This window comes from Saccopteryx bilineata, chromosome 7 (genome assembly GCF_036850765.1).
Source record: "Saccopteryx bilineata isolate mSacBil1 chromosome 7, mSacBil1_pri_phased_curated, whole genome shotgun sequence".
NCBI lineage: Eukaryota > Metazoa > Chordata > Mammalia > Chiroptera > Emballonuridae > Saccopteryx > Saccopteryx bilineata.
Window position 1 is genome coordinate 92,806,476 of NC_089496.1, and position 24,297 is coordinate 92,830,772.

Here is a 24,297-nt window from a genome sequence, read left to right on the forward strand (position 1 = left end):
CCTTGAATACACTAGATTCTTTTTTTCAAAGTGTCCAAATGCAAGAGTGAATTGCAAACACAGGAAAATGAGTCTGTAGGAGGGATAACAGATGGCCTCCGTGTGCACCTTTGGTTGCCAGTGTAAGGAGCTTTCTCTTCCCAGTGTAAGAGGCTGGCTGGTGAGAAAGAAGCAGGTTGTCATGTCAACACTCATGGTTTCTTTACACGTGTTTACTGCAGCTTTTTACTGGGTTTTTAGTGCTTTCTTTTAAGAGCAAATTATTAAGACGGTGAAGGGCCAAGGAAATTCCTGGTGGGCAGGCGGGCCATGTGCTCAAAGGCACAGCCCAGACAGCCCTTGCTTTCCCTTGTCCTCTAGGCCCGAAGTGGAGAGCCAGCCACCGTTGGCTTCCTTTGTGAACAGAGATGAAGAGGAAGAGACATGCAGGCTGTCCTTACAGACTGGTGAACAAGCTGGTCTTGCCAATAGGTCAGGGAATGGGGGAAGTGGGTGCACCTCTTCCATGGAGGGGGAGGTAGGGACCAATGACAGAGTAGAGATGGGTGAAGAGTGGCTTCCAGAACTTGTTTGGACTGGAGGCTTCTTTTGTTGGCCTTATAGTATTTGGCCTGTGCCCTATCTTAAATTTAAATTCTTTGTCAATATTTTATTTTTAATTAAGAGAGAGGCTGGGAGTCAGAGACAGACTCCTGTATGTTCCTTAACTGGGATCCACCTAGCAAGCCCCCTGCAGGGCAATGCTCTGCCCATCTGGGCTGCTGCTCCATTGCTTGGCAACTGAGCTATTTTAGCACCTGGGGTGAGGCCATGGAGCCATCCTCAGCACCTGGGTCCAACTTTGCTCAAACCATCCGATCCATGGCTACGGGAGGGTAAGAGAGAGATAGAGAGAACAATGAGGGGGAGGGGTGGAGAAGCGGATGGTTGCTTCTCCTGTGTACCCTGTGTTCCACATGCTGGGCCGACTCTCTGCCACTGAGCCAACTGGACAGGACCTCAATTTCTTTTTTAAACAGTAAATTTCACATTACAAAAAGTAGGACCATTCTCTTTATTTAGAAACTGAGAACGTCTTATTTCTGCATGTCGATGATGAACTGAAGCAGCTCCGCCTTCCAGAGGCAAGCTGGGCATCTGACTGCCGCCCCTCTGCTCTCCAGTGATCTGACACCGAGGCCATGTGCCAGTGCCATTCTCATCTTACCCCGGCTCATTTGACATTATTCACCTGGCTCCTTCGGTACTTGCTTTTATTAGGCTAGTTGTAAGAGGCCTTCCAGTACGCAGAAAGATGTTTGGGTGTTGTACGCAGGCGGGCGCGCAGAACTGTTGGTGGATGGAAGTCGTCAGGGACTAGCTCAGGCTCAGGTTTCAGAGCTGACTCTGGCTTCTTGCCTTGGCCCATCCCGTCTCCTGTGCATCATGCATGTGAACACTAGTTGTGAAATGGATGCTGCAGGCGATGCAGATGAGCAGGACGTGTCCCGGGCAGGTGGCAGGGATCACAGGGAGAAGAGAGACTCTGGAAGCACTTCAGGTCCAGATTGTCAAGGTTCGGAACCAGCTGTATCATGTGGCATGTGGGAGAAAAAAAAAAAAAAGAGTTAAGAGGTCTGAGCTGCGGGGCAGATGATAAAACTGTTGACGGAGAGAATGGAACCAATGTCTGATGTGCTTGGATTATGGAGACCAAAGTAAATCGGCTGTGCTCAAATACGGACCTTCAAGAAGCAGGGCTAGAACATGTAATGAATTCATTCTCTACTAAAATATGTCTTGTTGTTAAATCAGCATCATTTATAAATAAGTGTGTGCAATAGCTATAAATAACATGAGTAAGCCACTTCCTAGATAGCAGGTCCTTTTGGAAGAGAAATTTCTGTCTCACTCACTGCTATATTCCTACTACCTAAACAATTTCTAGTACATTCCATGAGCACAAGAAATGCTTGGTAAATCAATCAGTAAATTAATTAATGAAATATCAACAGTTAGGGATAATTCAAAGCACCCTTGTTTTAAACTGAATTGTTTTAATTTTTTTGAAACATTTTGCCTTTATTTCTGCTACATGCTACCCCCTTCCTTTTAGTCTCTGACACCCGTGGACACCTATATACACTTCCAAGGGGGTGATCACATTCGATACACGTGGTAACACCGGTGGTTTTAGATGGTGAACAAAGATACCCTGTTTTGAATCCTAAAACTTTCATTCTGACTTTTTATTATTTTTAAATACCATTAAATGAATAATAACCATGTTAAAGCAAATAAAAACACTAATTCCTCCAAGAGGCTCACCAGTGGTTTTTCATTAAAGGAAAAAATAACCAAATAACTACAGTGGATGACCCTGTCGTCATACCCAGAATGCCTTTTAGGGCCAAGGATTTTCCATTCAGCCTCGGCTGCTGCCATGGTTTTGGGGGGTGACTCGAAGGGAGTTCAGCTGCTGAGATATTACCAGTAATTATACAAGCTTTATAAATCTTTCCCTAATGAGTAAATATTGCATTCTTATTGTAAAAATGATAAAGACGTACAAAATATAAAAAGCAAATGCCTCATTTGAATACTATCTCCTTTAGTTCATTTCTTTCCCATATAGTTATCATAGTTCATTTTTATACATACCCTTTTTTTCTGGGCAGTTGTGGTATAAACTAATATGTTTATAAAGATAAAGGGTTTTTGACATAAATTGGTTTATCCAACATATGTTCATAAATAATTTTGTAAATGGTCCTAGAATAGTAGTACATATTGGAGATATTAACATAGTGACCCACTAGAGTACTCTGTTATATGTGTGCCTTAGTTTGTTTAAATGTTGGTAAGTCCTTGGACATTTCACCTGTTTCCAACTTGTGACTGCTATGAACAATGTCACAGTAAGCAACTGTGCCCTTGCCTCTGTGTGAAAATATATGAGTATTCCTCTAGAACACATCCCTTGAATTAGAATTGCTGGTATAAGATGTGCATTTAAAATTCTGATAGATATTTCACATTTGTTCCTCCAAAAAGTTCTACCAATTTTTTTACTCTTTTGCTGGAAGAATATAGATGAACTCTTTCCCCATTCCCTTGCTCAAACTAGATCTTAACTTAAAAAAAAAATTAGTACAAATCCCGTGGGTAAGAAAATGAGATCTTGTGTTGTTTTAAATGGTGTTGCTGATTTCCCACGAGACCGAACTGCGTGGGCTGGGAGAGTTTTGCTCACCATTTGGTTCCCCTTGTGTCTAAGTGTTGTTCTGCCCTCGCATTTCAGATGCTCACTACCTCACCTGCAGGATCCAGGAATGCGCCGAGACCACTCGGAGTGGGCCCTTCGCTCGCTCCATTGACATCAGTTCCCTGGTCGTCCAAGACGAGTACATCTTCATTCAGGTGAGTCCAGGAAGTGCTGTCGATAGTAAAGAAAGGCTGTGGGAGTGAAGTCATCTGCCCACTAGGAAAATGAGAATGGTTTTTCTGAAGGGTGCTGCCCTCATTTGCTTTGATGACCTGGTCTCCTGGGGAGATCCCAGATGTCTGGTGGGAAAGGCGTTATGTCTCAGTATCATTTACAGGGGGTGTGAGTGGTTCATTAAATCCTTCGGTTGGGTTGATGCTTGATTATGCAAAGGGGTTTTGAAATGACTGGGGCTTGAGTTGGGGTTTGAAGTTAGAGCTGGATCTCTAATGAGAGTTGACTTCCATTTATCAGCACCATATTCTATTTCTGTCCTAAGTGACTTGGGAATGAGAATCTCCAGGAAATTAAGCATCGCTAGGATTTTTTTTTTTCCTGGAAAATCTGGAACACACTAAATCTCCCTTTCCTTTTTCAGTGCTGACTTCCCCTTCAAATGCCCACATCCAAAACTTGTCACTCCAACAACTCAGAGATGCCTTTGGTGGGATTCACATTTCTAGGTGGGAAGGGAAGGTCTTGTTTTAGGTTTTGAAGGTTTTAGTTTTGGCAGGAAGTGTAAAATAGATCAAGTTGAGGTACTCCAGATGGTACTCCACTGAGTGAGAGATGAGTGTGTGTGTGTGTATGTGTGTGTGCGCATGCGTGCGTATGTACACGCATGTGACAAATACTTGACACCGGCTCTAAGGAATCTTGAATTAGTAGTTATTACTTAAATCTTAATAGATTTATTTGTCTCCTTTCCAAATTATATTCTACACTCTCTAAGGACAGGGACCATACTTTTTACACATAATTTACCCCTCATCCTTGGCCCTAGCAAGGTGTCTTTGCCAATCAGCGGTGCATGACAGCGAGCTGTAGGATCGATGGATTATGGATGGAGCAGTCACTGCTTTTTTGCAAATTAGTTGCATGGATTTTTGAGGTCTTGTGAAATACAAAAAAAGTAGCCAGCCACTGAGAAACCAGCCTGGAAGGGGCAGTGGAAGAGAGGTCTTCATGCCTTACAAAATTGCTGTTTCTCGGATTGATTAAAAGGCATGAATCTCAGGCAATTTTTTCTAAATTTTGGCAGGTCATTGGCACTATCATTCTCTTATTCACAAGTATGTATTGATTACAAATGATGCAAAAGAGACAGCATGAGGCACTATTCTTGTCATTCCCGTGCTTTCTGTCCTCATCCTGGTTCTTTTTGCACCCAGACTCATGGTCTGGAAGTGGTCATGGTTCTAAGTACCATCTCCATGTTCTGATGTGTCTCAAGTCAATGAGCCATGACCCCTACCATACACTGCAGACCTGTATATCTAATAGCTATCTCAACATCGCAACGTGGGTGTTCAACAAGTAAAATAAACCAACATCTCCCCCTTGAACCTGACACATTGGTGGCGCTACCTTTAGCCAGGTTACTCAAGGTAGAAACCTGAAAGTCAGCATATGTCACCAAATTAAATGAATTCACAGCCTCTGCTAATATCATGTTTAGTATTTCTTAGGTGCTGCCTTTTATTGCATCCCCATTATTACAGTCTTGCTTTAAGCTTTATTATTGCTTTCTCTCTAATTATTTTAAGGTAGAAACACAGGGGTGATTTGTGAATTTAACAATATGATTGTACTTTTCTTAATGCTCATATCGTGTGTATGATGAATGTGGCAAAATTGTTTCTGGGAAGCATCAATTAGAATTTAAAATGTTCGGAGGTTTTTGTTTCATTTTTCCTAGTATTGCAAAAAGTTTTCTGTACCTCTGCAGGCAAATATGAAGATTTTTTTCCTCTAACTATTTTGAAACATTTTTTTTTATTATACAAGAAACCAACAGAAAATTTTTTCTTTTTATAAAATCAGATTTTATTTTGTTTGAAAGAGAAGTCAGTTTCCCTGATTCAATAAAGTTTTATTGGTTACTTACTATGTTCCAGATGTCTTGTTCTAGGTGCTGAGGTTAAAGTAATAAACACAAAACAATTCCTGCTTTAGTGGTAAATAGATTCTATTGGGAAGAAGGAAAAATAATGTGTATATATATATATATACACACACACACACACACATACATATGAAAGGCAGTGAGGAACAGTGGTTAAGATCTACAGGTTAGAGACTGAAGGCCAGATTTGTTCTGACCTTGGCGTGCGATACCAGCTGCGTGATCTTGAGCTGTGCCTCACTAGACTCATCTATAAAGAGGATAATTGCATTTCCCACTTCATGGGTCGCCAGGAGGGTTGCATTTGTTAATTATATCTGTAAAGCACCAAATCAATGTTATATAAGTGTTGTTCTCTCTTTCTGTCTACCCTATGTGACCATCTATTTGTCTACAAAATATATCAGGTGATGACAATGCTACGGATAAAAATATATGAGGGACTGTGAATATTGAGTGTCTGTGGGTATTGCTCATTTATTTGAGATGACCTGGGAAGGCTTTCTAGGGTGGTGAACCAGACAGAGGGTGGCAGCAGTCAGCAGAGAGAAGGGGACATGGAGCCAGGGGTGTTGGGTCTGGGTTCCTTTGAACTCTTCATGGAGATATGGGGTCAGCAGGTAGAGATTTGAGACTGGATTTAAAAGCAGGAGTGGTGGGAAAGTCGGGGCTGGGATATAAATTGAAATGGTGTCAAAATATTGATGATATAATTTTTAATTTTTTGATTTACTGTAACTTTTGCTCCATAAGATGCAACTGAGCATAAGACACACCTAGAGTTTTAAGGAGAAAAATAAGAACAAAAATATTCTGAACCAAATGGTGTGTTAAAATATTTAATAAAATACTGTATTTTTTGCTCCATAAGACACACAGGCATTTTCTCCTCCACTTTTTTAAGGAAAAAAGTGCGTCTTATGGAGTGAAAAGTATGGTATTTATTTTAGAGAGAGGAAGGGAGAAAAAAAGAGAAACATCAATTTGTTGTTCCACTTCTTTATACAACATTGGTTGATTCTTATTATGTGTCCTCACTGGGGATGGAACCCACAACCTTGACGTATCAGGATAACGCTTTAACCAACTGAGCTACTCAGCTAGAGCCTGATTATATTTTTGAACTGCAAAATTGGAGGCAGCAAGGGAGCAATTAGCTAGAGAGAGGCAATCCAAAGAATGGGTTGCAAGGCACTCTAGTATGTATACAGTTCAGGGAGATGAGAAGGAAGTAGGAAGTGAGACCTAGGATGAGAGTCTAAATATAACATCAGAACGTCATAGCGTGGTAGATCCCACAAGGCCTCAAAGACTGTTTTAAGGATTTTTTTTATTATCAAAGAGATGATAAACAATGAAATATCGATGCCCCACATAATACAAAAGATGAATGCTCTTAAGAAGTGTTGAATTTTATTAATTATCAAATAAACCCAGGTTGAGTGCTATTATTTGCAGTTATCAATTGGCTAAGATTGAAACCAAATAATGTCAGGAGACAGCAGAAGAACAACTACACACATTGCTGGTGTAAATTAAGTTGGTTGCTCATCAGTATTTATTTACTTTTCCTTCTCTTAGGTGAACTTGGTCATTTGTATTGATTGGTATGAGAGATATTTCTTCGTTCTGATTGTGCGTGCTTAGTTTTCAGTGATAATTTTCTTTTCTAAAAATACCGATTATGTGATCTGTTTTCCTCCTTTCCCACCAATAGGAGAATTTGAGTGTTTGTTCTATCTACTTAGCTTTACGAATGTAACTTTCTATAACATGGTAAATCTTCTATTATTCAATCATATCTATCGATTTCCTCTTGTGAGCAGTTATAAAATTATTGTATTTCCATGAATTTCTATTTTCTCCCTTCTTGCTTTAATTCTTCCACCACTAAATATTTACTTGATTATATTATCTGCTAGTATTTGCTTTTCTACCTTAAACTATAATTCTGTTAGACTTAAATATTTTATGAGGTACTGAGCAAAATGTGGGGAGAAGAAAAATAGTGTGTGTACGATCTTCCACTCTTCCTTCTCTCTCCAACACCAGTTTTGTAATTAAATTATTTTCATCATATGCATTCGGCTCTGAATTATCACTCCTGTATTTATTTCTATTTTTGTTTTGTAGATAAATGTGCATGATGGTGAGCACCAGTTCTTTTAAATGCTTTATCAGTGTAAGTTTTGTGTTGGTTCTACTGAATCGATGCTTTCCCCTGGACTGTCTCATTCAGTTGGCTCAATTTCTCCTTATTTTCTTTTGATGCTATTTTTCAATTACAGTTTACATTCAATATTATTGTGTATTACTTTTCAGTGTACAGCATAGTGGTTAAACAATCATACACTTTACCAAATGATGCCTCTCATATTTCCAGTATCCTCCTGGCACTGTATGTAGCCAGGAATACAGACAATAACATTATTGTCTGTATTCCCTTTGCTGTACTTGACATCCCCATGACTGTTTTGCACCTACCAATTGGTACTTCTTAATCCCTTCCCCTTTTTTACCCAGCCCCCCAACCCCCTCCCCTCTGGCAACTATCAGTCTGCTCTCTGCACCTAGGAGTCTGTTTTTATTTTGTTCGTTCATTTATTTCGCTCTTTAGATTCCACATGTAAGTGAAATCACGGTACTTTTCTTTCTCTGATGTATTTCACTCAGCATAATTCCCGCTAGGTCTATCCATGCTGTTGCAAATGGGTAAGACTGTATTCTTATTTTATGGCTGGCTAATAATATTCCATTGTATGTATGTATCACAGCTTTTTAATCCACTCCTCTATTGATAGGCACTTGGGCGGCTTCCATATCTTCCTTACTTTTTCATTTTTCAAACGTTTCTGTGATTTATATTTGAAATACATTTTTTCATTTCGTTGTTTTGACTCTCTTCCTTCAGGACACTTTGGATGTGGACAGTGACAGGAAGGACAAAGAGGGGCCATCATTTTATTCCTTCTTATGTGTTTTAATTCCCTGAGCAAAATGAGATTATAAAAAAAACAAAACAAAAAAACCACTGTAACCCACATTATCTTTGAGGGAGCAGCAGTTTCCAAGTTCCTTTTTGCCTTTTTTGCTGCTGTTGTTTAACCTCTTTCCTGAGTTTTGCCAGCTTATAATTTACTACATTTTGCTGTCTCAACATATTTCTCCTAAACTCTTGTATTTCTGCTTTGAACTCTTTTCTTATAGAGGTGATCTCCTCATAACAGGTTATTTTTAGTCATAGTTATATAGTCACCATTTTTATTTGCTCCATGAAAGCATTTCTCCCGTATATCTGCTATTTATTTCTTCTGTCCATCTTCCACCTTCATTTTGCTGTATTATTTTATAATTTTTGTGCTGTTTTGTTGTTTCTCTGTGTCATTGATTGTTTTCATTTTGAATGTCACGAGCTCTTCCTGGATGAACTATTTGAGGAGGTTCCTCTTGGTGATAGATCAAAGTTTTGTTTCAGTTTAAGAACTGTCCTTGGGCCTGACCAGCCGGTGGTGCAGTGGATAGAGCGTCGGACTAGGATGCAAAAGGACCCAGATTTGAGACCCCGAGGTCGCCAGCTTGAGTGCGGGCTCATCTGGCTTGAGCAGAAAGCTCACCAGCTTGGACCCAAGGTCGCTGGCTCAAGCAAGGGGTTACTCAGTCTGCTGTAGCGCCACAATCAAGACACATATGATAAAGCAATGAACACTAAGGTGTCTCAACAAAAAACTGATGATTGATGCTTCTTATCTCTCTCCGTTCCTGTCTGTCTGTCCCTGTCTATCCCACTCTCTGACTCTCTCTCTGTCTTTGTTAAAAACAAAAACAAAAAAGAACCATTCTTGGTTCTCGATGAGGTTCCGTAGTTGAGTTCTCTGGTTTTGTCTGTGGATGGGTCCTTCCCCTAAGTGGTTCTTGGTTTGGGTTTGCCCTCCAGCTTCTTCTTGTCACTGCTCAGTCCCAGGAATACTCCCATGGCAAATTCCGGGCCACATTCCCTTTCAAATAATAGATTGTTAGTTTTGCAACTTGGGCAATGCTGTCATTGGAGAACTAATTTTTCTCTCTTTATCTAAGAGTTGTAGCTGTAGGCATTTTGCCCTGCTGCCTGTTCACACCTTGTTTGTCCTTCACTGAATTTGGCTTCCTTTCCACATATATTGTGTTTCAGGGTTATATTTTCATTAAGTAGAATTTGCATTTTTCTTTCTTGTTTTTCTAGATGCTTCAGAATGATTTACTATAAAAAAAAGAAGGAAAGTACCATTATTACTTGACTATTTAAAATCATTTATAAACCTTTATCATGTATATTCTGAAATGTGGCAGTAGCTTGCTAAGTGATTTCCCTGCTCCCAGATAGCGCTCCCCCTTCTAATACATTAAGAACATTACTTCTGAAGTAATTTATTTACAATGAAAATCAATGTTCCTGACTTTGGTAGCTGCTCATCACCTATAGGTTAAAATACAATGTCCTTAACATTATCTACAAGCTCCTCCATGACCTGCGTCCTACCTACTCCATCCACCTCATGCAAATTCCTTACCTACTACTGTTCCCTATATAACTTTCTTGTTATATTTTACCCTTAAATAAAAATAAGCTTTTAAAATGTCCATGTACTATGCTTTTTGACTAATATTCATTTCTTGTGTGTGTGTGTGTATACATATATTTATTTTTTTATTTTTTCCCATTTGGAATGTCTCTTTACTAGACAAACTCATTCTTTAAGATTCGGCTGGCCCTAGCCAGTTGGCCTGGTGTGTGGATGTCCTGGATTCAATTCCCAGTCAGGGCACACAGGAGAAGTAACCATCTGCTTCCCCATCTTTCCCCTCTTCTCTCTCTCTTCTCCTCCTACAGCCATGGCTCGATCAGTTCAAGTGAGTTGGCCCTGCATACTGAGAATGGTTCCATAAAGCCTCTGCCCCAGGCACTAAAAATAGTTCAGTTGCCAAGCAACATCTCCAGGTGGGCAGAACATTGTTACCCCATAGTGGCTTGTCAAGTGACTCCCAGTCTGGGCTCAAGCAGGAATCAATCTCTCTGTTTCCCCTCCTCACACTTAAAAATAAAAAAAGATTTGGCTTAGGCAACTCATTCTCTAGGAAATATTGAGTTGGGATTGGACCAGGCTTCTTGGCTGACTACTTATCCATGTGCATTATATTTCCCCAACTAGGTCTATAAACTTCAAGAGGAACAGGACTGAGTCTTATTTATCATTGTTTCTCCTGCGCTTAGCATAATGACTGGTACTCAATAAATGTGTGTTGAACTGAACTGAACTGAGAAGATAAGATATCGTCTTTATTCTCAGAGAGTGTACTTAGTTATCTTTGTAAAGCAAAAGGATCTTGTTTCTCCCCCTAACAATATGAGATGGCTTAAGGTAATTGGCAATTGCTCACTGCATAAGAAATGGGCATATGTAAAATGTCTGCATTTTGACAAAACTGCCGTCCAGGAATTATCCATTATGTTATTTAGTGTCTTTTTTATATTCATTCATTTAAATATATTAAAATGCATTCAGCCCAGTGGGGAACACAGACAAGGAAACAATTATAATGCGGTGTGATGAGAGCTGTATTTGCGGCAAGCACACGGTTGCTCTTAGAAGAAGGGGGAAGAGCCCTTCACAGGCCTCCTGGGAGGGATACTGTGAGTACCACCAGTTTGGTAGGTAAAGAGAAAGGGCAGTTTAGGTGAACAGAAAGGCATGGGCGACATTAAGGAAGCAAGAGGACGTAACGTCCCACCAGAACCTCTCTGTCTAAAGCCATTTGTAGTTGTGGGAAGGAGGGAAGTGGCTAAAAAATAAATCATAAAATTTTCCTGGTGAAGAGAACCTCTTTTATTTCCTCTACTAAAATCTAGTTAATTTTGTATTTCCCTCTCTACAGTTTCTGGAAAGTTCAGAACTAATTTTTGTGTCAATTTTAACAGCTTTCCTGTGTTAACCTTTAGGGCATCACTCTTCCTGTCTCCTCTACAATTGGCAATTAAATATATACTGTATATATATATATATATATATATATATACACACACACACACACACATATATATATGTATATATATATCTGTTTTATTAATTATTTGTTTATTTATTGACAGAGACAGAGAGAGAGTCAGAGAGAGGGACAGATAGGGACAGACAGCTGGGAAGGGAGAGAGATGAGAAGTATCAATTCTTTGTTATGTCACCTTAGTTGTTCATTGATTGCTTTCTCATATGTGCCTTGACTGGGGGGCTACAGCAGGGTGAGTGACCCCTTGCTCAAGCCAGTGACCTTGAACTCAAGCTAGCAACCTTGGGCTTTAAGCCAGCGACCGTGGAGTCATGTTTATGATCCCACAATCAAGCCAGCAACTCCGTGTTCGAGCCAGATGATCCCACTCTCAAGCCGGCGACCCCAGGGTTTCAAACCTGTTCCTCTGAATCCCAATCTAACGCTCTATCCACTGCGCCACCGCCTGTCTGCTTTTTTTTTAATACATATGTTTGTTTGTTGCTTTTTAAAGATTATTGGAGCCATCTCAAATAAATTTTGATATCAGTGTGGATGTTTAACCTTTCGCAGTGTGTCTGAGTTTTGAAAATTTATATGGAGATCAGGAAGGGCTGTATGGAAAAGGTAAGATTTGCATGCAGTGATTACTCTATACCTCTGAAGCGGGGGAAGGACTAGAATTCTTCATTCTGTTCTTTGAAATAAAGCTGTCTCAAAAGTTTTTTTTGTTTTTGTTTTTTTTTCAAAGCAGAAAACCCTTAAACCAACAGTAGTTTCTCCTCCAGGATTTAAAGCTCAGATTTGTATCTGAATCTGGTATGCAGACATCAGGGTGGGTCAGGTTCTACTGACTATGCAAGAAATGTACTGAAAGACGCTGTTGGGAAAGGAAGTTGTAATTCTGCAAGATGTGGGTCCAGCCCAGCCTACCTGGGTGATGTCTCCAGGGAGTACTCTCCAGGCAGGGCTGACAGGGCGGATTATGCCTTTCACTGAAAAATGTTCACTGAGCCCCCGTAGATTGGCTTGTATAGGAGAGCATTGGGGAGGAAGATTATTTTCTTCTGCGCCTATAATTTGAGCAGCTAAACAACAGTGGGAGGGGCACAGGGGGCTTGTGGTGGGTTTGGCTTTTCATAATGTTAAGGGACTCAAACACTTAAATTTTCTAACATTGTCAAGTATTGGTTTATTTTGTTTTAGTGCCGCCAGAGACATACATCTCCAGGGCGGGGGGGGGGGGTGGTGCTCACGGAAAATGCAACCAGTCTGCCCTCTCGCTCTTTCCCTCCTTAAATGGAGCAACTCTGCTTTGGGTTGCTCCCCGTATCAGAGGTCTTCATACTTTTTCATTTGACAGAATGAATCTGCTGCTGAGTAATATTTGCAAACCAGAGGCGTTTGGTAGCCCTGCTGGCTCCATGGGTCAAAGGTCAGTCCTTGTGTATGTGTGTGGACAACTGAACCCCTAGGAATTCAGGTGGCATCCAGGTCCTTGTCCTTTACCCTGCATATCAGTGAGTGCAATGCGTGTGTTGAAGGTATAATGAATCCCCCGTGAGTGACTCATTATGTACCAATGTATATGCATTCAAGAGTGCAGTTTAAAGAACTAAAACCCTAGGTGAGCGCTTCATGATGAACTTCCCATATTAATTTTGCATTAAAAAAATACTCTCTAAAGGAAAGCTGCAGTGCTCAGTCATAATATCCTTTTTCTTAGACATGATGTTATTTTTCTCTGAGCCTGGATCTTCTGTGTGGTGGAAAGGTCCGTATACTACTCACACAGCTCTTACATTGGAGACCCTTCAGGGATCCGCCTCACCTTTTATTTTTCAATTGACGAACAGGCAAGGATAGCCAATCAGCTGGTTTTTCTCCAGGCCAGCCAGAGTTTGATCTCCTGCTGTTGGGGTAGCTGAGCTGGAGATGTGCAGAGCACTGTGACATTCGCTCATCTGTCAGTGCCTCTTCTGTGCAGGGGGCCCAGGGCCTGGGGTTCCCTGGGGGAATCAAAAGGAGCTAATCCTTCCCAGCAGAGCTCTTGTTTTAATGGGAAAGAGCTCGCCTAAAATGTATCTGTTCCACATGGATAAGAGAGAAATCGGCTTTCCTCTGGAGGGGCACGGGGGGAGAGGCAAGTTTGCTTCTGTGTTCGGATCCAAACCGGTTGGAAATCCTGTCTATTTTCCTGCGGGGTGGCTTTTCTAGGGATGGTTCTAGAGATGGGGTAGTTCAGCAGTGGTAGCATTAAAATCCTTTTAGTGATACTATTCATACCCTGCCCACTGGAGAGTGGGATAAAGACTAAGCACAGAGCCTTGGGAGCCAGAGAAGACTTGTGTCTTTTCTGAGCTGCAGTAAGCCCAACCCACCTGCTCCTCGTGGCACAGGAGGGCTACTTCACTGGGGTATGTGCACTTGTATTTCAAAAAGTGTGATACTGATCTGTCTTCAGCTATCTAAAATGCACGAGGAAAAAATAGATGGATAATAAAGAATAAATAAAGTGTTCTAGAGGTGTGGAGAAAGCAGAACATTTGAAGGAAGGATGGCCATCCCACCTCTGCCAAAGACTTCTCCACATCCACTAGACCAGTAACACTGTGTAAATCCATTTTCTATATAATGCCACTTTCCATGCCTAGTCCTACTGTGTGGATATAGTCAGAAGAGAAGCCCCTTAACAAAGCATTCTGAGTATGAAGCAATGGCGTGCATGACAGTGGTTCTGGGATAATTCCACAATGACAGGGATGCCAGGTGGGACTTTGGATATACTATATTTCTCTTAGTTGTTAAGAGTTTTGGGTATAAACATAGTAAACTAGCACTGTTGGAAAGGATTGGAATATGTTCTAGGAATATTAGCAATTATTAAGTACTAGTAACCTGTAGAGCCAGTATACGCAGCCACTCTCACAGCTGCCTGGCCTACGCAGGTTCAGGTTTGATTTGGATCGTTCTAAAAAAAACAATTGAGCCAAAAACTGGTGGTCCATTTTCCTTTATTCTAGACTCGCCCTTGGTGGACAAGAAAATACACACAGTGGGAAAACACTTCCCTTTCCATTCAGGGCTCCCAAAGCCACTGACTCATCCGAGTTTTCCTAGAATCAAAGGCTTCCACCTCACCAGTCTTATTCACCTCTGTACCCCATCTCCTTCTCCTCCATGAACTGGCTTCTTCTTCCCCTATTCCACCATCTTGTCTACCTCCTCCACGTGGCTTCCCTGCCCTGCTCCGGCCTGGGCTCCTCCTCTCTACAAGAACGTGACCACTCTCCTCCAATGGCCTCCTAGCTCCTCCTTTTAAAACCTTTTGACACGAAAGCCCCTGCTCCAGCATGAAAGGCAATCAGCCATCCCATGTGGCCAGCGGCCATCTTTAACAGGGTACACAAAATATATCCTATCTGCCAACATAACCCATGAACAAGTAGTTGATGTGCCCCTAGAAGTATGCCAAGTGCTATGGAGCAGAGCAGAGGGGGAAGACGTTGTCCTTGCTCTCAAGCAGTTTAGGATTCAAGTAGTTAGCAGTCTGTTGTGAGCACAAAACCTTCAACTTCGAGACCTGGCTTGTAATCAGGGATCTGCCACATGCCAGCCAAGGAATGCTGGGTAAGTGGCTTGGACTCTCAGAGCACTCATTTCCTCATCTCGGCACAATGAACTCATGCTACGTGCCCGGCCTAAATTGGAGGGTTGTCGTGAGGATCAAGGGAGATAATAATGGCCTTGAAATGCTTTGACAACTAGACAACACTATATAATTCAAGAACCAAGAGACTAATCCATATGCAAAATCCAGCCTCACTATATTGTGTGTACACATTCTCTTTTAAGAGTTTTTGTAAGCCTCACACATAAAAGATGACTAAATGTTTTCCCCAAATTCCTTTTTAACTATTCCTAGATTCAACTATGTGTTCACATATGTGCATGATAAAATCTTCCTACATACCTTTCATAGTGCTGGTTATCAAAGAGCTCCACTGCTAATGATATATGTAACTGTAGATATTCTGGGGTTTCATTATCTTTCAAGATTCTTGAGAGCCTATTTTTTTTTTTAGCATGTTGGTCCTCAGCTCACCTGGATTTTGATACTTCATTTAAGACCCTGCTTTATGCGTCTACATGGGAGGTAGAAAAGTTCTACAACAGGGCTCTTACATCCCTAATACATTGTTATCTTTAGAAAGGGGGGGAAAAAGCCCCGAGGCAGAAATTAATAGTGTGATTATTCAAAGAAAATCTATTTGGCAAAATCTTAAATGATGTTAATTTGGTCTTAATGGAAGAGATTTTGAATGTTAAATAAATAGCAATTTCATCATTAGGGACACATTTACAGCACGGGAGTTTAAAGAAAAATGAAAGAGTTGCAGAAACATTCTACAAAAGACATGTAATAAAGACATCTTCAGGTGAATAGACTTGAAGCACTTACAGAATTTTAAAAGTGTTTACAGAACCTGGCACTAATGGAAGGTCTGTAATGGCATGTAGTTGGGACGTGTCTCCTCTCTGTGTGATGATTTTAGTAGCTTGATGGAAAAGCTGCTGTTAGGATTTGAAATACATCCATGAATACATGTAAATTAGTGATCTGACTGTGAAGTGGTAGGGTGTAGTTGACCTCAGAGTTGAACATTTCTTATGTCCCCACACACCTTTGCCAGAAACCAGCTGTGCACAGAGGTGGCCTGACAGCACCTTGCATCAGCTGCACTGTGACCCTCTTTCTTTTTGTTCTGGGGCTGATTTTCCCCCAAGTGGGATGCACACAAGAGACCCCTAAGCCATTCTGGTGTGGATGCAAACCTTGAAGTCTAAAGTGTCAAGAACCTTTGGGACAATTTGACTAATAGGAGTGATAAGTACGCCTTTTTTTCCTGGGTCTGAGTCACCTCATTCTCTGAGTCTTCATAGAGTCCCCAGTGAGACTGAGCCCAAGTTTCTCATAATTGTCACAAGTTTGGTTACATCCCAGTTGACCCTGAGATGGTTTTCTCTCCCTCTTTGATTCCTGCCTCCTAGTTCTGCCACTCCTGTTCCCTGTGGTCATTTTGCAAATACAAATGGACAAAGACCACTCCTAACCTCCCCCCTCCAAAAAAATGCTACCTGCATAATAGCCCTGGTCCCAGGCTATACATTTGGGGAAACCCAATTCAAGGCAACCTTGAAAGATTCTCAAATTTACTATGTGTCCAGTATCACAAATGAAGTGAACCATGCAAGAAAAGTAGAAAATTCCTCACTGCAAACCCCCAATCTTATCCTTTCTAACTTCTCTGAGACCTGGCTTTATTGACTCTCCTTTATTCTATATCTTTAGCTTATTGATCACTATTTCAGGCTTTCCATCAGTTTTTTTTAAGTATTTTTCAGTAGCTAGCATCCTTAAATTAATATAAAACATTTTTGGAACCCTACGCTCTTCTCTATAAATGTTTCTTCTTTGATTCACAACCAAATTTTTGAGACCTGTTTCTATTAACTTGTCTATGTTCACATTTCTTTTCTCTTTAACTCACTTGAGACTAACTTCTGCCTCTGTCGCTTCATTGAAACTACTTTACCAAGTTCATCAATGATGTCTTAGAATTATACCCCGAGTACAACTCTCAATAATTAACTTAGTTGGTCTGTCTGCAGCATTTGAACCTCTTGACTGATGCTTCTTTGTTGAAGCGCTCTTTCCCCTTGATAATGTGCAGTCCAACTTCTGTCTTACCTCTCAGTATCTTCTCCTGTGCAGCTGCCTCTTCCTCTGCCTGCCTTCTACATATGGGCTGGTCTCAGAGCCCTTCCTGGATTCCTTCATTGTGTGCACATCCCATCCTCTCTCCTGCTGAGAAATCCCATCCCATCCATTCTCGCAGCCCAGCATTAATTACTACCCAGGTGCCAATGAGTCCCCAGTGTCTCCTGCTGAGACAGAGGCTCCTGGGATGCCCACCGATCCTTTAGGCATGGCGATCTCTTCTTTCTACTTAGGGCTTTGCTGTTCATGTCCAGAATAAATTATTAAGATTTGTTTCTTCCCAAGTAATCTGCTGAGGCTCCATGGAAGTTACAATACTTATGTTTTTATTTTTGATGTTTATGTATGTATGTATGTATGTATTTATTTCAGAGAGAGTGAAGAAGGGAGAGAGAGAGAGAGAAAGAAAGAAACATCAACTTGTTGTTCCACTATATTTATGCATTCATTGTTTGATTCTTGTATGTGCTTTGACTGGAAATTGAACTGCAGCCTTGGCATATTGGGGTGATGCTCTAACCAACTGAGCTACCTGGCCAGTGCAATACTTATTTCTTGCTAGGCCAAAATAGCAAGGAATGTTTTCCTTTCATCTCAGAGACTTGCTCTGTAATTTGCTCCAGATTAGAATGTGAGTATTTGCCTTTCTCGTGGTTCATGGATGGCATATGTCTGGTTCAGGGATGTCAGACTGTTTGGATTTTGTATACCACCTCTGAGTCATTGGTACTGGCTGCATTACCCAAGGTGGTTCAGTAGCAGAGACAGCTGTTTTTAATTAGTGGTGTCTGCACGAGCATGAGAAGGAGTGTGGTGTGTGTGCTGCGGCACTGCATTTTACAGGATGGGTGGTGCTCATTGGGTTCAATTACCCATAGGCCTCAGGGGGTCAGACACAGCTTGCATTCTGGTCAGGAAGGTGGGTTTATAGCCCAGGGACCACAAGCATTCCTCTATCCAGCACAAAGGAATGAAGTCCGCTACACAACTCTCAATCTCTTTTAGTATTTGGAAATTCTCGACTTCCTGTTTTCAAAACAGAGATCCTTCTAAATGTTCTTTCCACCCAGCCACACCACGAGTTTTTACCCTTCAGTCAGCAAACTAGAAGAATGGTTGGAAATGGACCTGCCATTTATTTAGTGTCAAATTTCTGTCTGGCGTGCGTGCATTTTATTTCATTCTCCTTTCATTGTCACAGGATCTCTGTGTGGCACATGTTGTTTTTCTTTTTCAGTAGAGAAAGCCGAATTGCAGAGCAGTTTAGAGAATCATCCTTTGTCATGTAGCTCAATAAATGGTGGGGTCAAGATATGACCTCAGGGCTGCCTGGGTGCCTAAAAGGTGACAAAAGAGGACGGTGGTACATTTCTCATTTCATTCTTCCAGTCCGAAGATCTTCACATTAGCCCGGACTAGCTGACGTTCTAAGACACTTTTCTGGGTGACTAGCAAAGGTAACAGGCAGAGGTTGGCCCTGTGTTGGTAGATACGGGGGCAGGAACGCCCTCATCCCACTCCTTGTTCAGTGGACTCTTTGTCTGGCTATGTTTCAGTTTTGTTCTGGTCAGAAACTTTCTGCCTCATGCACTAAAGAAGGACTCGGGACAATGTAATCACACCTGCACCACTGAGACTTGTCCCCTCAGATACATGTGGAGGGTTATTCAGACACTCTTCACCGGCTTGCCGTGGGATGAGTGGCAGTGTGGGGAATCATTGCTACCATCCCTAGCTCCATTCTTCTCCAGCCTTTCCCTCTTGCTTGGCAGCTCTAGCCATGCATCTTCCAATGTCCACGATGCCTTTCAGGGCCTAGCTTCTCTGGAGTCCCACTCCAGGGGATGGAGGATCTGTTGAATCATGGCCCAGCAGGGTTTCCCCATTGTCCTTCCCTTCCAGGTCCCAGCTAGTCCTGCACACTAACTCTGCTAAGCCCAGTTCCCAGGAGGATCCGTTTTCTGGGGCCTTGTCCTATTAAAGGTAATTATGCCGTCGTAAAACAACAGTGCTGATAATGAAGGCAGTTGGGCTGCTGACTGAGGAGTTAACTATAAGTCCCGCTCTCTCCCCATTACTGTTCTAAGTAGGATCTATAACTATTTATTTCAGAGTTCCAGCTTTTAAATTTTTAATCCCTCTGCCCTTAATTCCATAGCTAGCTAATGGGATAAACAAACGTTTTGGTTTCTGCAAGTAGCTTCTAAAAATCTGACTCTGAAAACCCTCATGGTCAGGAAGAATAAGGTCTTCTTGGAATAATAGTGGCAGAACCAATGACTGACCTATTGACTTGATTTGATTGAGCACCTACTAGGTACCCAGAGCTGTGGCAGGTTTTGTCTGAGATAGAAATATTGATTGATTGATTGATTGATTGATTGATTCATTCATTCATTCATTCATTTCACAACCATTAATTGAGCACTTAATATACTCCTGTACTTGCTCTGAATGAAAAGAGATATAATGACAAAGAAGAGTGACAAAGTGATCGTCCTCATTTAGTGTTCTGTCTAGATCAGGAGATAGGACTTTATGGCCTAACAAACTCCGTGAGCAGTGTTCAAAAGGACTGACAAAGTGCTAGCCTCCTTTTCAGGGCCAGGGAGGTTTGTGAGGCGTGATATGATCCTGGAGAAGGCAGGGCTTCAGCTACTTCTCAAAGCAGAGAATTGAGTTGAGGAGTCCAGTGCTCCAAAGACAAGAGACCCTTTGGAGTCAGGAAACAGTGTGACAAGATGGGGTGGGCAGGTGTTGGGGAGGGCAGCTTTCCTGGACTTCAGTCTGGTCTCAACATGAACTCATCCTGTGACCCTGGGTCACCACCTTCCCTCCCTGGAGCTCGGTTTCCTTATCACACAATGGAAAGATTGCATCAAAGAGGAGCTTTCAAACCCTCTGTTATCGCTGTTTTAGCAGTGGGGATTGCTTTACAGGCAGTAGTGTTCAAGGAACTCGAAAACACAAAAATATAAAACAAATACATGTGAAATGGATCTTGTTTTCAAAGGGTTAGAGACTGTAATAGTACCACCACCACCACCCACCCAGCCTCTTCTTCACCCTTTTGGGGACACCCCAAGGGCATCGCTGGAGATGCCTAGAACTCCATAGAACCCACTGGGAAGGCAGCGGGCCGTAGGACTCCAGAAGTTCCCTTCTGTGGCTGAAGTTCTGAAAGTGAGTTCACACTACACAACACTCCATTTAGTTAGACTAGTGTATTGTTCAGAAGTATTTTCCAACTCATTTCTCCAATGTCAGAATTAGAAAAAAAAAAAAGAAAGATATTTGGGAATGTAGTTAATTTGTCAAGAGAGCTACTGAATTATTGTTTCTTTCCTTCATTCCACACATGTCCACTGCACAGTATGGAGACCATGCAGTAGAGCAACATTAAAAAAATAAATACATAAGAAAGTTATGATCTCTGGAGGCCATGCAACCTATAAGAATCAAATATGAAAATAAGAAAGACAGCCTGACCTGTGGTGGCGCAGTGGATAAAGTGTCGACCTGGAAATGCTGAGGTCACCGGTTCGAAACCCTGGGCTTGCCTGGTTAAGGCACATATGGGAGTTGATGCTTCCAGCTCCTCCCCCCTATCTCTCTCCTCTCTCTCTCTCTCTCTCTCTCTCTCTCTCTCCCCCCCCTCCTCTCTAAAATGAATAAATAAAAAATAAATAAAAAATTTAAAAAAAAAAAAAGAAAGAGATTCCTGCCATAGTAGGGCTTATAGTCTAGTGGGAGAGAAAGATAATATATAAACAAAGAATCACCAAGAAAATAATTGCTTACTGTGATTAGTATATGAAGAAATAAATGTAATTGTGAGAGAGACATAAGAGCAGAGAGGGAATTTCATTTTTAATTTATTCCATCATTCTTTTAATAAATATTTCTAGAGGCACTACTATCCACAGAGCACAGGACCTTAATTTGGAGATTTTTATAGTGAACAAAGCAAACTCCAACTGTCCTCTTCTCATGGGAGTTTATGATTTGAATGATTCTCATTCCTGATCATTATTGGGAAGCAAACATTAAAAAAAAAACAAAAGCATAAATGAAAAGAAAATGTGTGTGTGTGTGTGTGTGTGTGTGTGTGTGTGTGTGTGTGTGTGTGTGAAATAGCCCCAGATTTTGCTTTTGAGGCTTGGCCATAGGAAGTGATTTCACAACAGGTGGATATGCACGTGCAGCCCCCCACCCCCCAAACTAGGAGTCAGAAGGTCTGACCAGAAATCAATGGCAATAATTTATTTTTAAGTTCTTTCTCCTTAGCCAGGATTGATTTTTGTCTTGGTGATCAATGGCACGAAGAATAGCTCCACGGCCCAAGCAGCTGTTCAAGTGCTTGGTCTGGTTGGGCCCACATCTATCGAACAGAACATTAGAAACTGATTATGAAAATAATAGAATGAAGATGTTTAAAGGATGAGCCTGATTACCTCTTCCTTCCTGGTGAGGGAGTCCCTGCAGGGAGGGACTGCCTCATGCAGGACTCAGGATAAGCACAGTTCAGGCTTGGTGGAGTCCCTGCAGGGAGGGACTGCCTCATGCAGGACTCAGGATAAGCACAGTTCAGGCTTGGTGGCCGCTGTGCCCAGGGTTGGTTCCCAGGGGCCAGAACCTAGCAGGATGCAGCAGGGAAGAAGGGAGACATGGGAATTAGATTGTTTGCCAGCCCAGCTCCCACCCTCCCTTCTTTTGCAGTTCTTTTTCTGCCTCCTTTATTTCATCTTTACTACACCAACTACTATTAGATTTGGAACTGCAAACGAAACATCTGTTGCATAAAAATAAAAGAAAGCAAGAAATTGATTGGCTTTTTTCTCTCTGTGCGTCTTGGGCTTTAAAATTGCCTGGCTCTTTAATCTCCATTGTCTCTTCTCTTGTTTCCTTCTAATCCTGCTTGTGTGCAATGGGAACGTGAAATTAGGCACTTCTGCTGTCTCCCTCTAGCCTTGTAACCTGGCGAGGCCAAGCAAGATGGCTTGGATTGTCTCCTTTGGAACGTGTTTCCAAGATGGCTGCATACCTTGTAATGATGCACAGTGGTGGTTCCACTGAGCTCAATTAGAATGCAATTAGTCTGCCATGCCCAAGGCCTGCTGTCCGATTTCCCCGCATGCACATCTGTAGTCAGCCTGCCTGCCTCAGATAGTGATAGCTTCCCAATTGCTGTATGGAGAAATAATCAACGTGCTCTTAATATGATTGTGTTCATTATTTCATTGTGCTCCGTCACTGCTTCTCAGGTGCTGGGTGTGCTGGGTGTGGCAGGGGAGGTACGGAAGCCCTGGCTTCCTTCCTCCCTGTGAAATATCTGCGATGAGCCCTGATGAAGGTGAATGAACTAACTTTTCCGTATATAGTTCTCGGCATCATCTTGTTCCGGATTTGTCCTCAGTCTCTTTCTACGATTCTTACCTCCTAGTTAATTTTCTTATTGAAGAATCTATACTTCTTGGAGAATCAATTGCTTAACAGCTAAGGCTTACTGATGGTTAGTGTGAGCTAGGTTTTATAATTAATGCATTTAATCTTTATGTCATTCACTCTATGCAGTAAATCCTACTCTTAATCTCTATTGCACAAACAAAGACAGAGAGAGGGTAAGTCATTTTCCAAGATCACACAGCCAGTCTAGAGTGGAGCAGAGATGTGACCTAGGCTGTCTAACACCAGGCTACCTTTCTCAGCCACTACGCTCGTTCTGTTCCTTATTTTTCTTTAGTTTTAGAAATATTCATTTTATTGATTTTAGAGAGACAGGTAGGGAGAGAGAGAGGCAGGACCATCCATGTGCTCCGGTATGTGCCCCGACCAGGGATCGGACCGGCACCCTCTGCACTTTGGAACAAAGTTTCACGCCAACGAAGCTGTCCCTCCAGGGCTTGTCCTGCTCTTTGAATGAGAAAAGTCACAACAGGTACTTTCTTATTTGCCTGAAGCAAATTGGGTCTAGGACTGTGTAAAGCGGCAGTAAGTAGAAACAGAAAACTTTACCACAAAATAGCTGCTTAAACCATGTTTGTGGAGTGATTGAGCGGCCACAAAAAAAGCTGACGGCATAGTATCTTTAGATGTAGGAGTTTATAACTTTTTTTAAGGACTTTATTAATTTTTCAGAGAAAGAGAGAGGAAAAAAGGAAGAGAGGGCGAGAGAGAGAAGGGGGAGGAGCAGGAAGCTTCAACTCCCATATGTGCCTTGGCCAGGCAAGCCCAGGGTTTCGAACCAACAACCTCAGTGTCCCAGGTCGACGCTTTATCCACTGTGCCACCACAGGTCAGGCAGATGTAGGAGTTTAAGAAGGCCTTTCCACCGAGGTAGCTGGGACCCAGGAAGTGAAGGGATGAGGAACACAGCAGATGTGATATTTCTGGGTCCCTGCTTTGTGTCTAGGCACTTGTTGGGCCTTGTGTTGTGAGTGTGCCTACAGAACTGTTTAAGATGAAACTGAGGTCTGGAAGCAGTTAAATGTTTTTCCCTAACGCCCATAATAGCCAACAGGGGAAGGGAGCTTTGGATTCCATGTCTAGACTTGCATTCCAGAGCTCTTGCTGAATGTTCACAATGAACAGTGAATGAGTACCCCAAAGGTACCAAAAGGTCAAGCTTTGGGGAACCCAGTTGTAACTCTTGGGCATTTTTTTTGCAGCAGAACTGTATTCCTGATATGAACCACCTCTGCAAAGATAAACAAACAAATAAATACATAAAATTATAATATGATTACTGAGCAGTATATTATAGACTTCTTATTGGAAATGTCAGGCGAAACTGAAGCACAAAAAGAAAGATGTGGTATGCAGTGGAATACTACTCAGCCGTAACAAATGATGACATATTGCCATTTAGGACAACATGGATGGACCTTGAGAACATTATATGGAGTGAAATAAGTAAATCAGAAAAAGCTAAGAACCATATTATTTCGCACATATGGCTGCATGAAGGCAAACCATAAACTGGGTGTCTTGTGAACAACAGAAATGTATTTCTCACTGGCCAATCTGGTGTCTGGTGAGGGCCCACTTCTTTGTCCTTTGTAGTTAGCTGTGTCCTCACATGGGGGAGGAGCAAGGGAGCTCTCTGGGGTCTCCAGGGCTCTACTACCA

General features: G+C 41.8%; 1 protein-coding gene across 1 annotated transcript in view; it reads left to right on the forward strand.

The window, feature by feature from the left end:
- The window catches only part of SORCS3 (sortilin related VPS10 domain containing receptor 3), a 620,103-nt gene that overhangs the window by 460,181 nt on the left and 135,625 nt on the right, over positions 1-24,297 (forward strand). Inside the window, exon 7 of the mRNA XM_066239920.1 lies at positions 3,281-3,399. Coding sequence (XP_066096017.1) covers positions 3,281-3,399 — 119 coding nt within the window. The remainder of the gene's footprint in view (positions 1-3,280; positions 3,400-24,297) is intronic.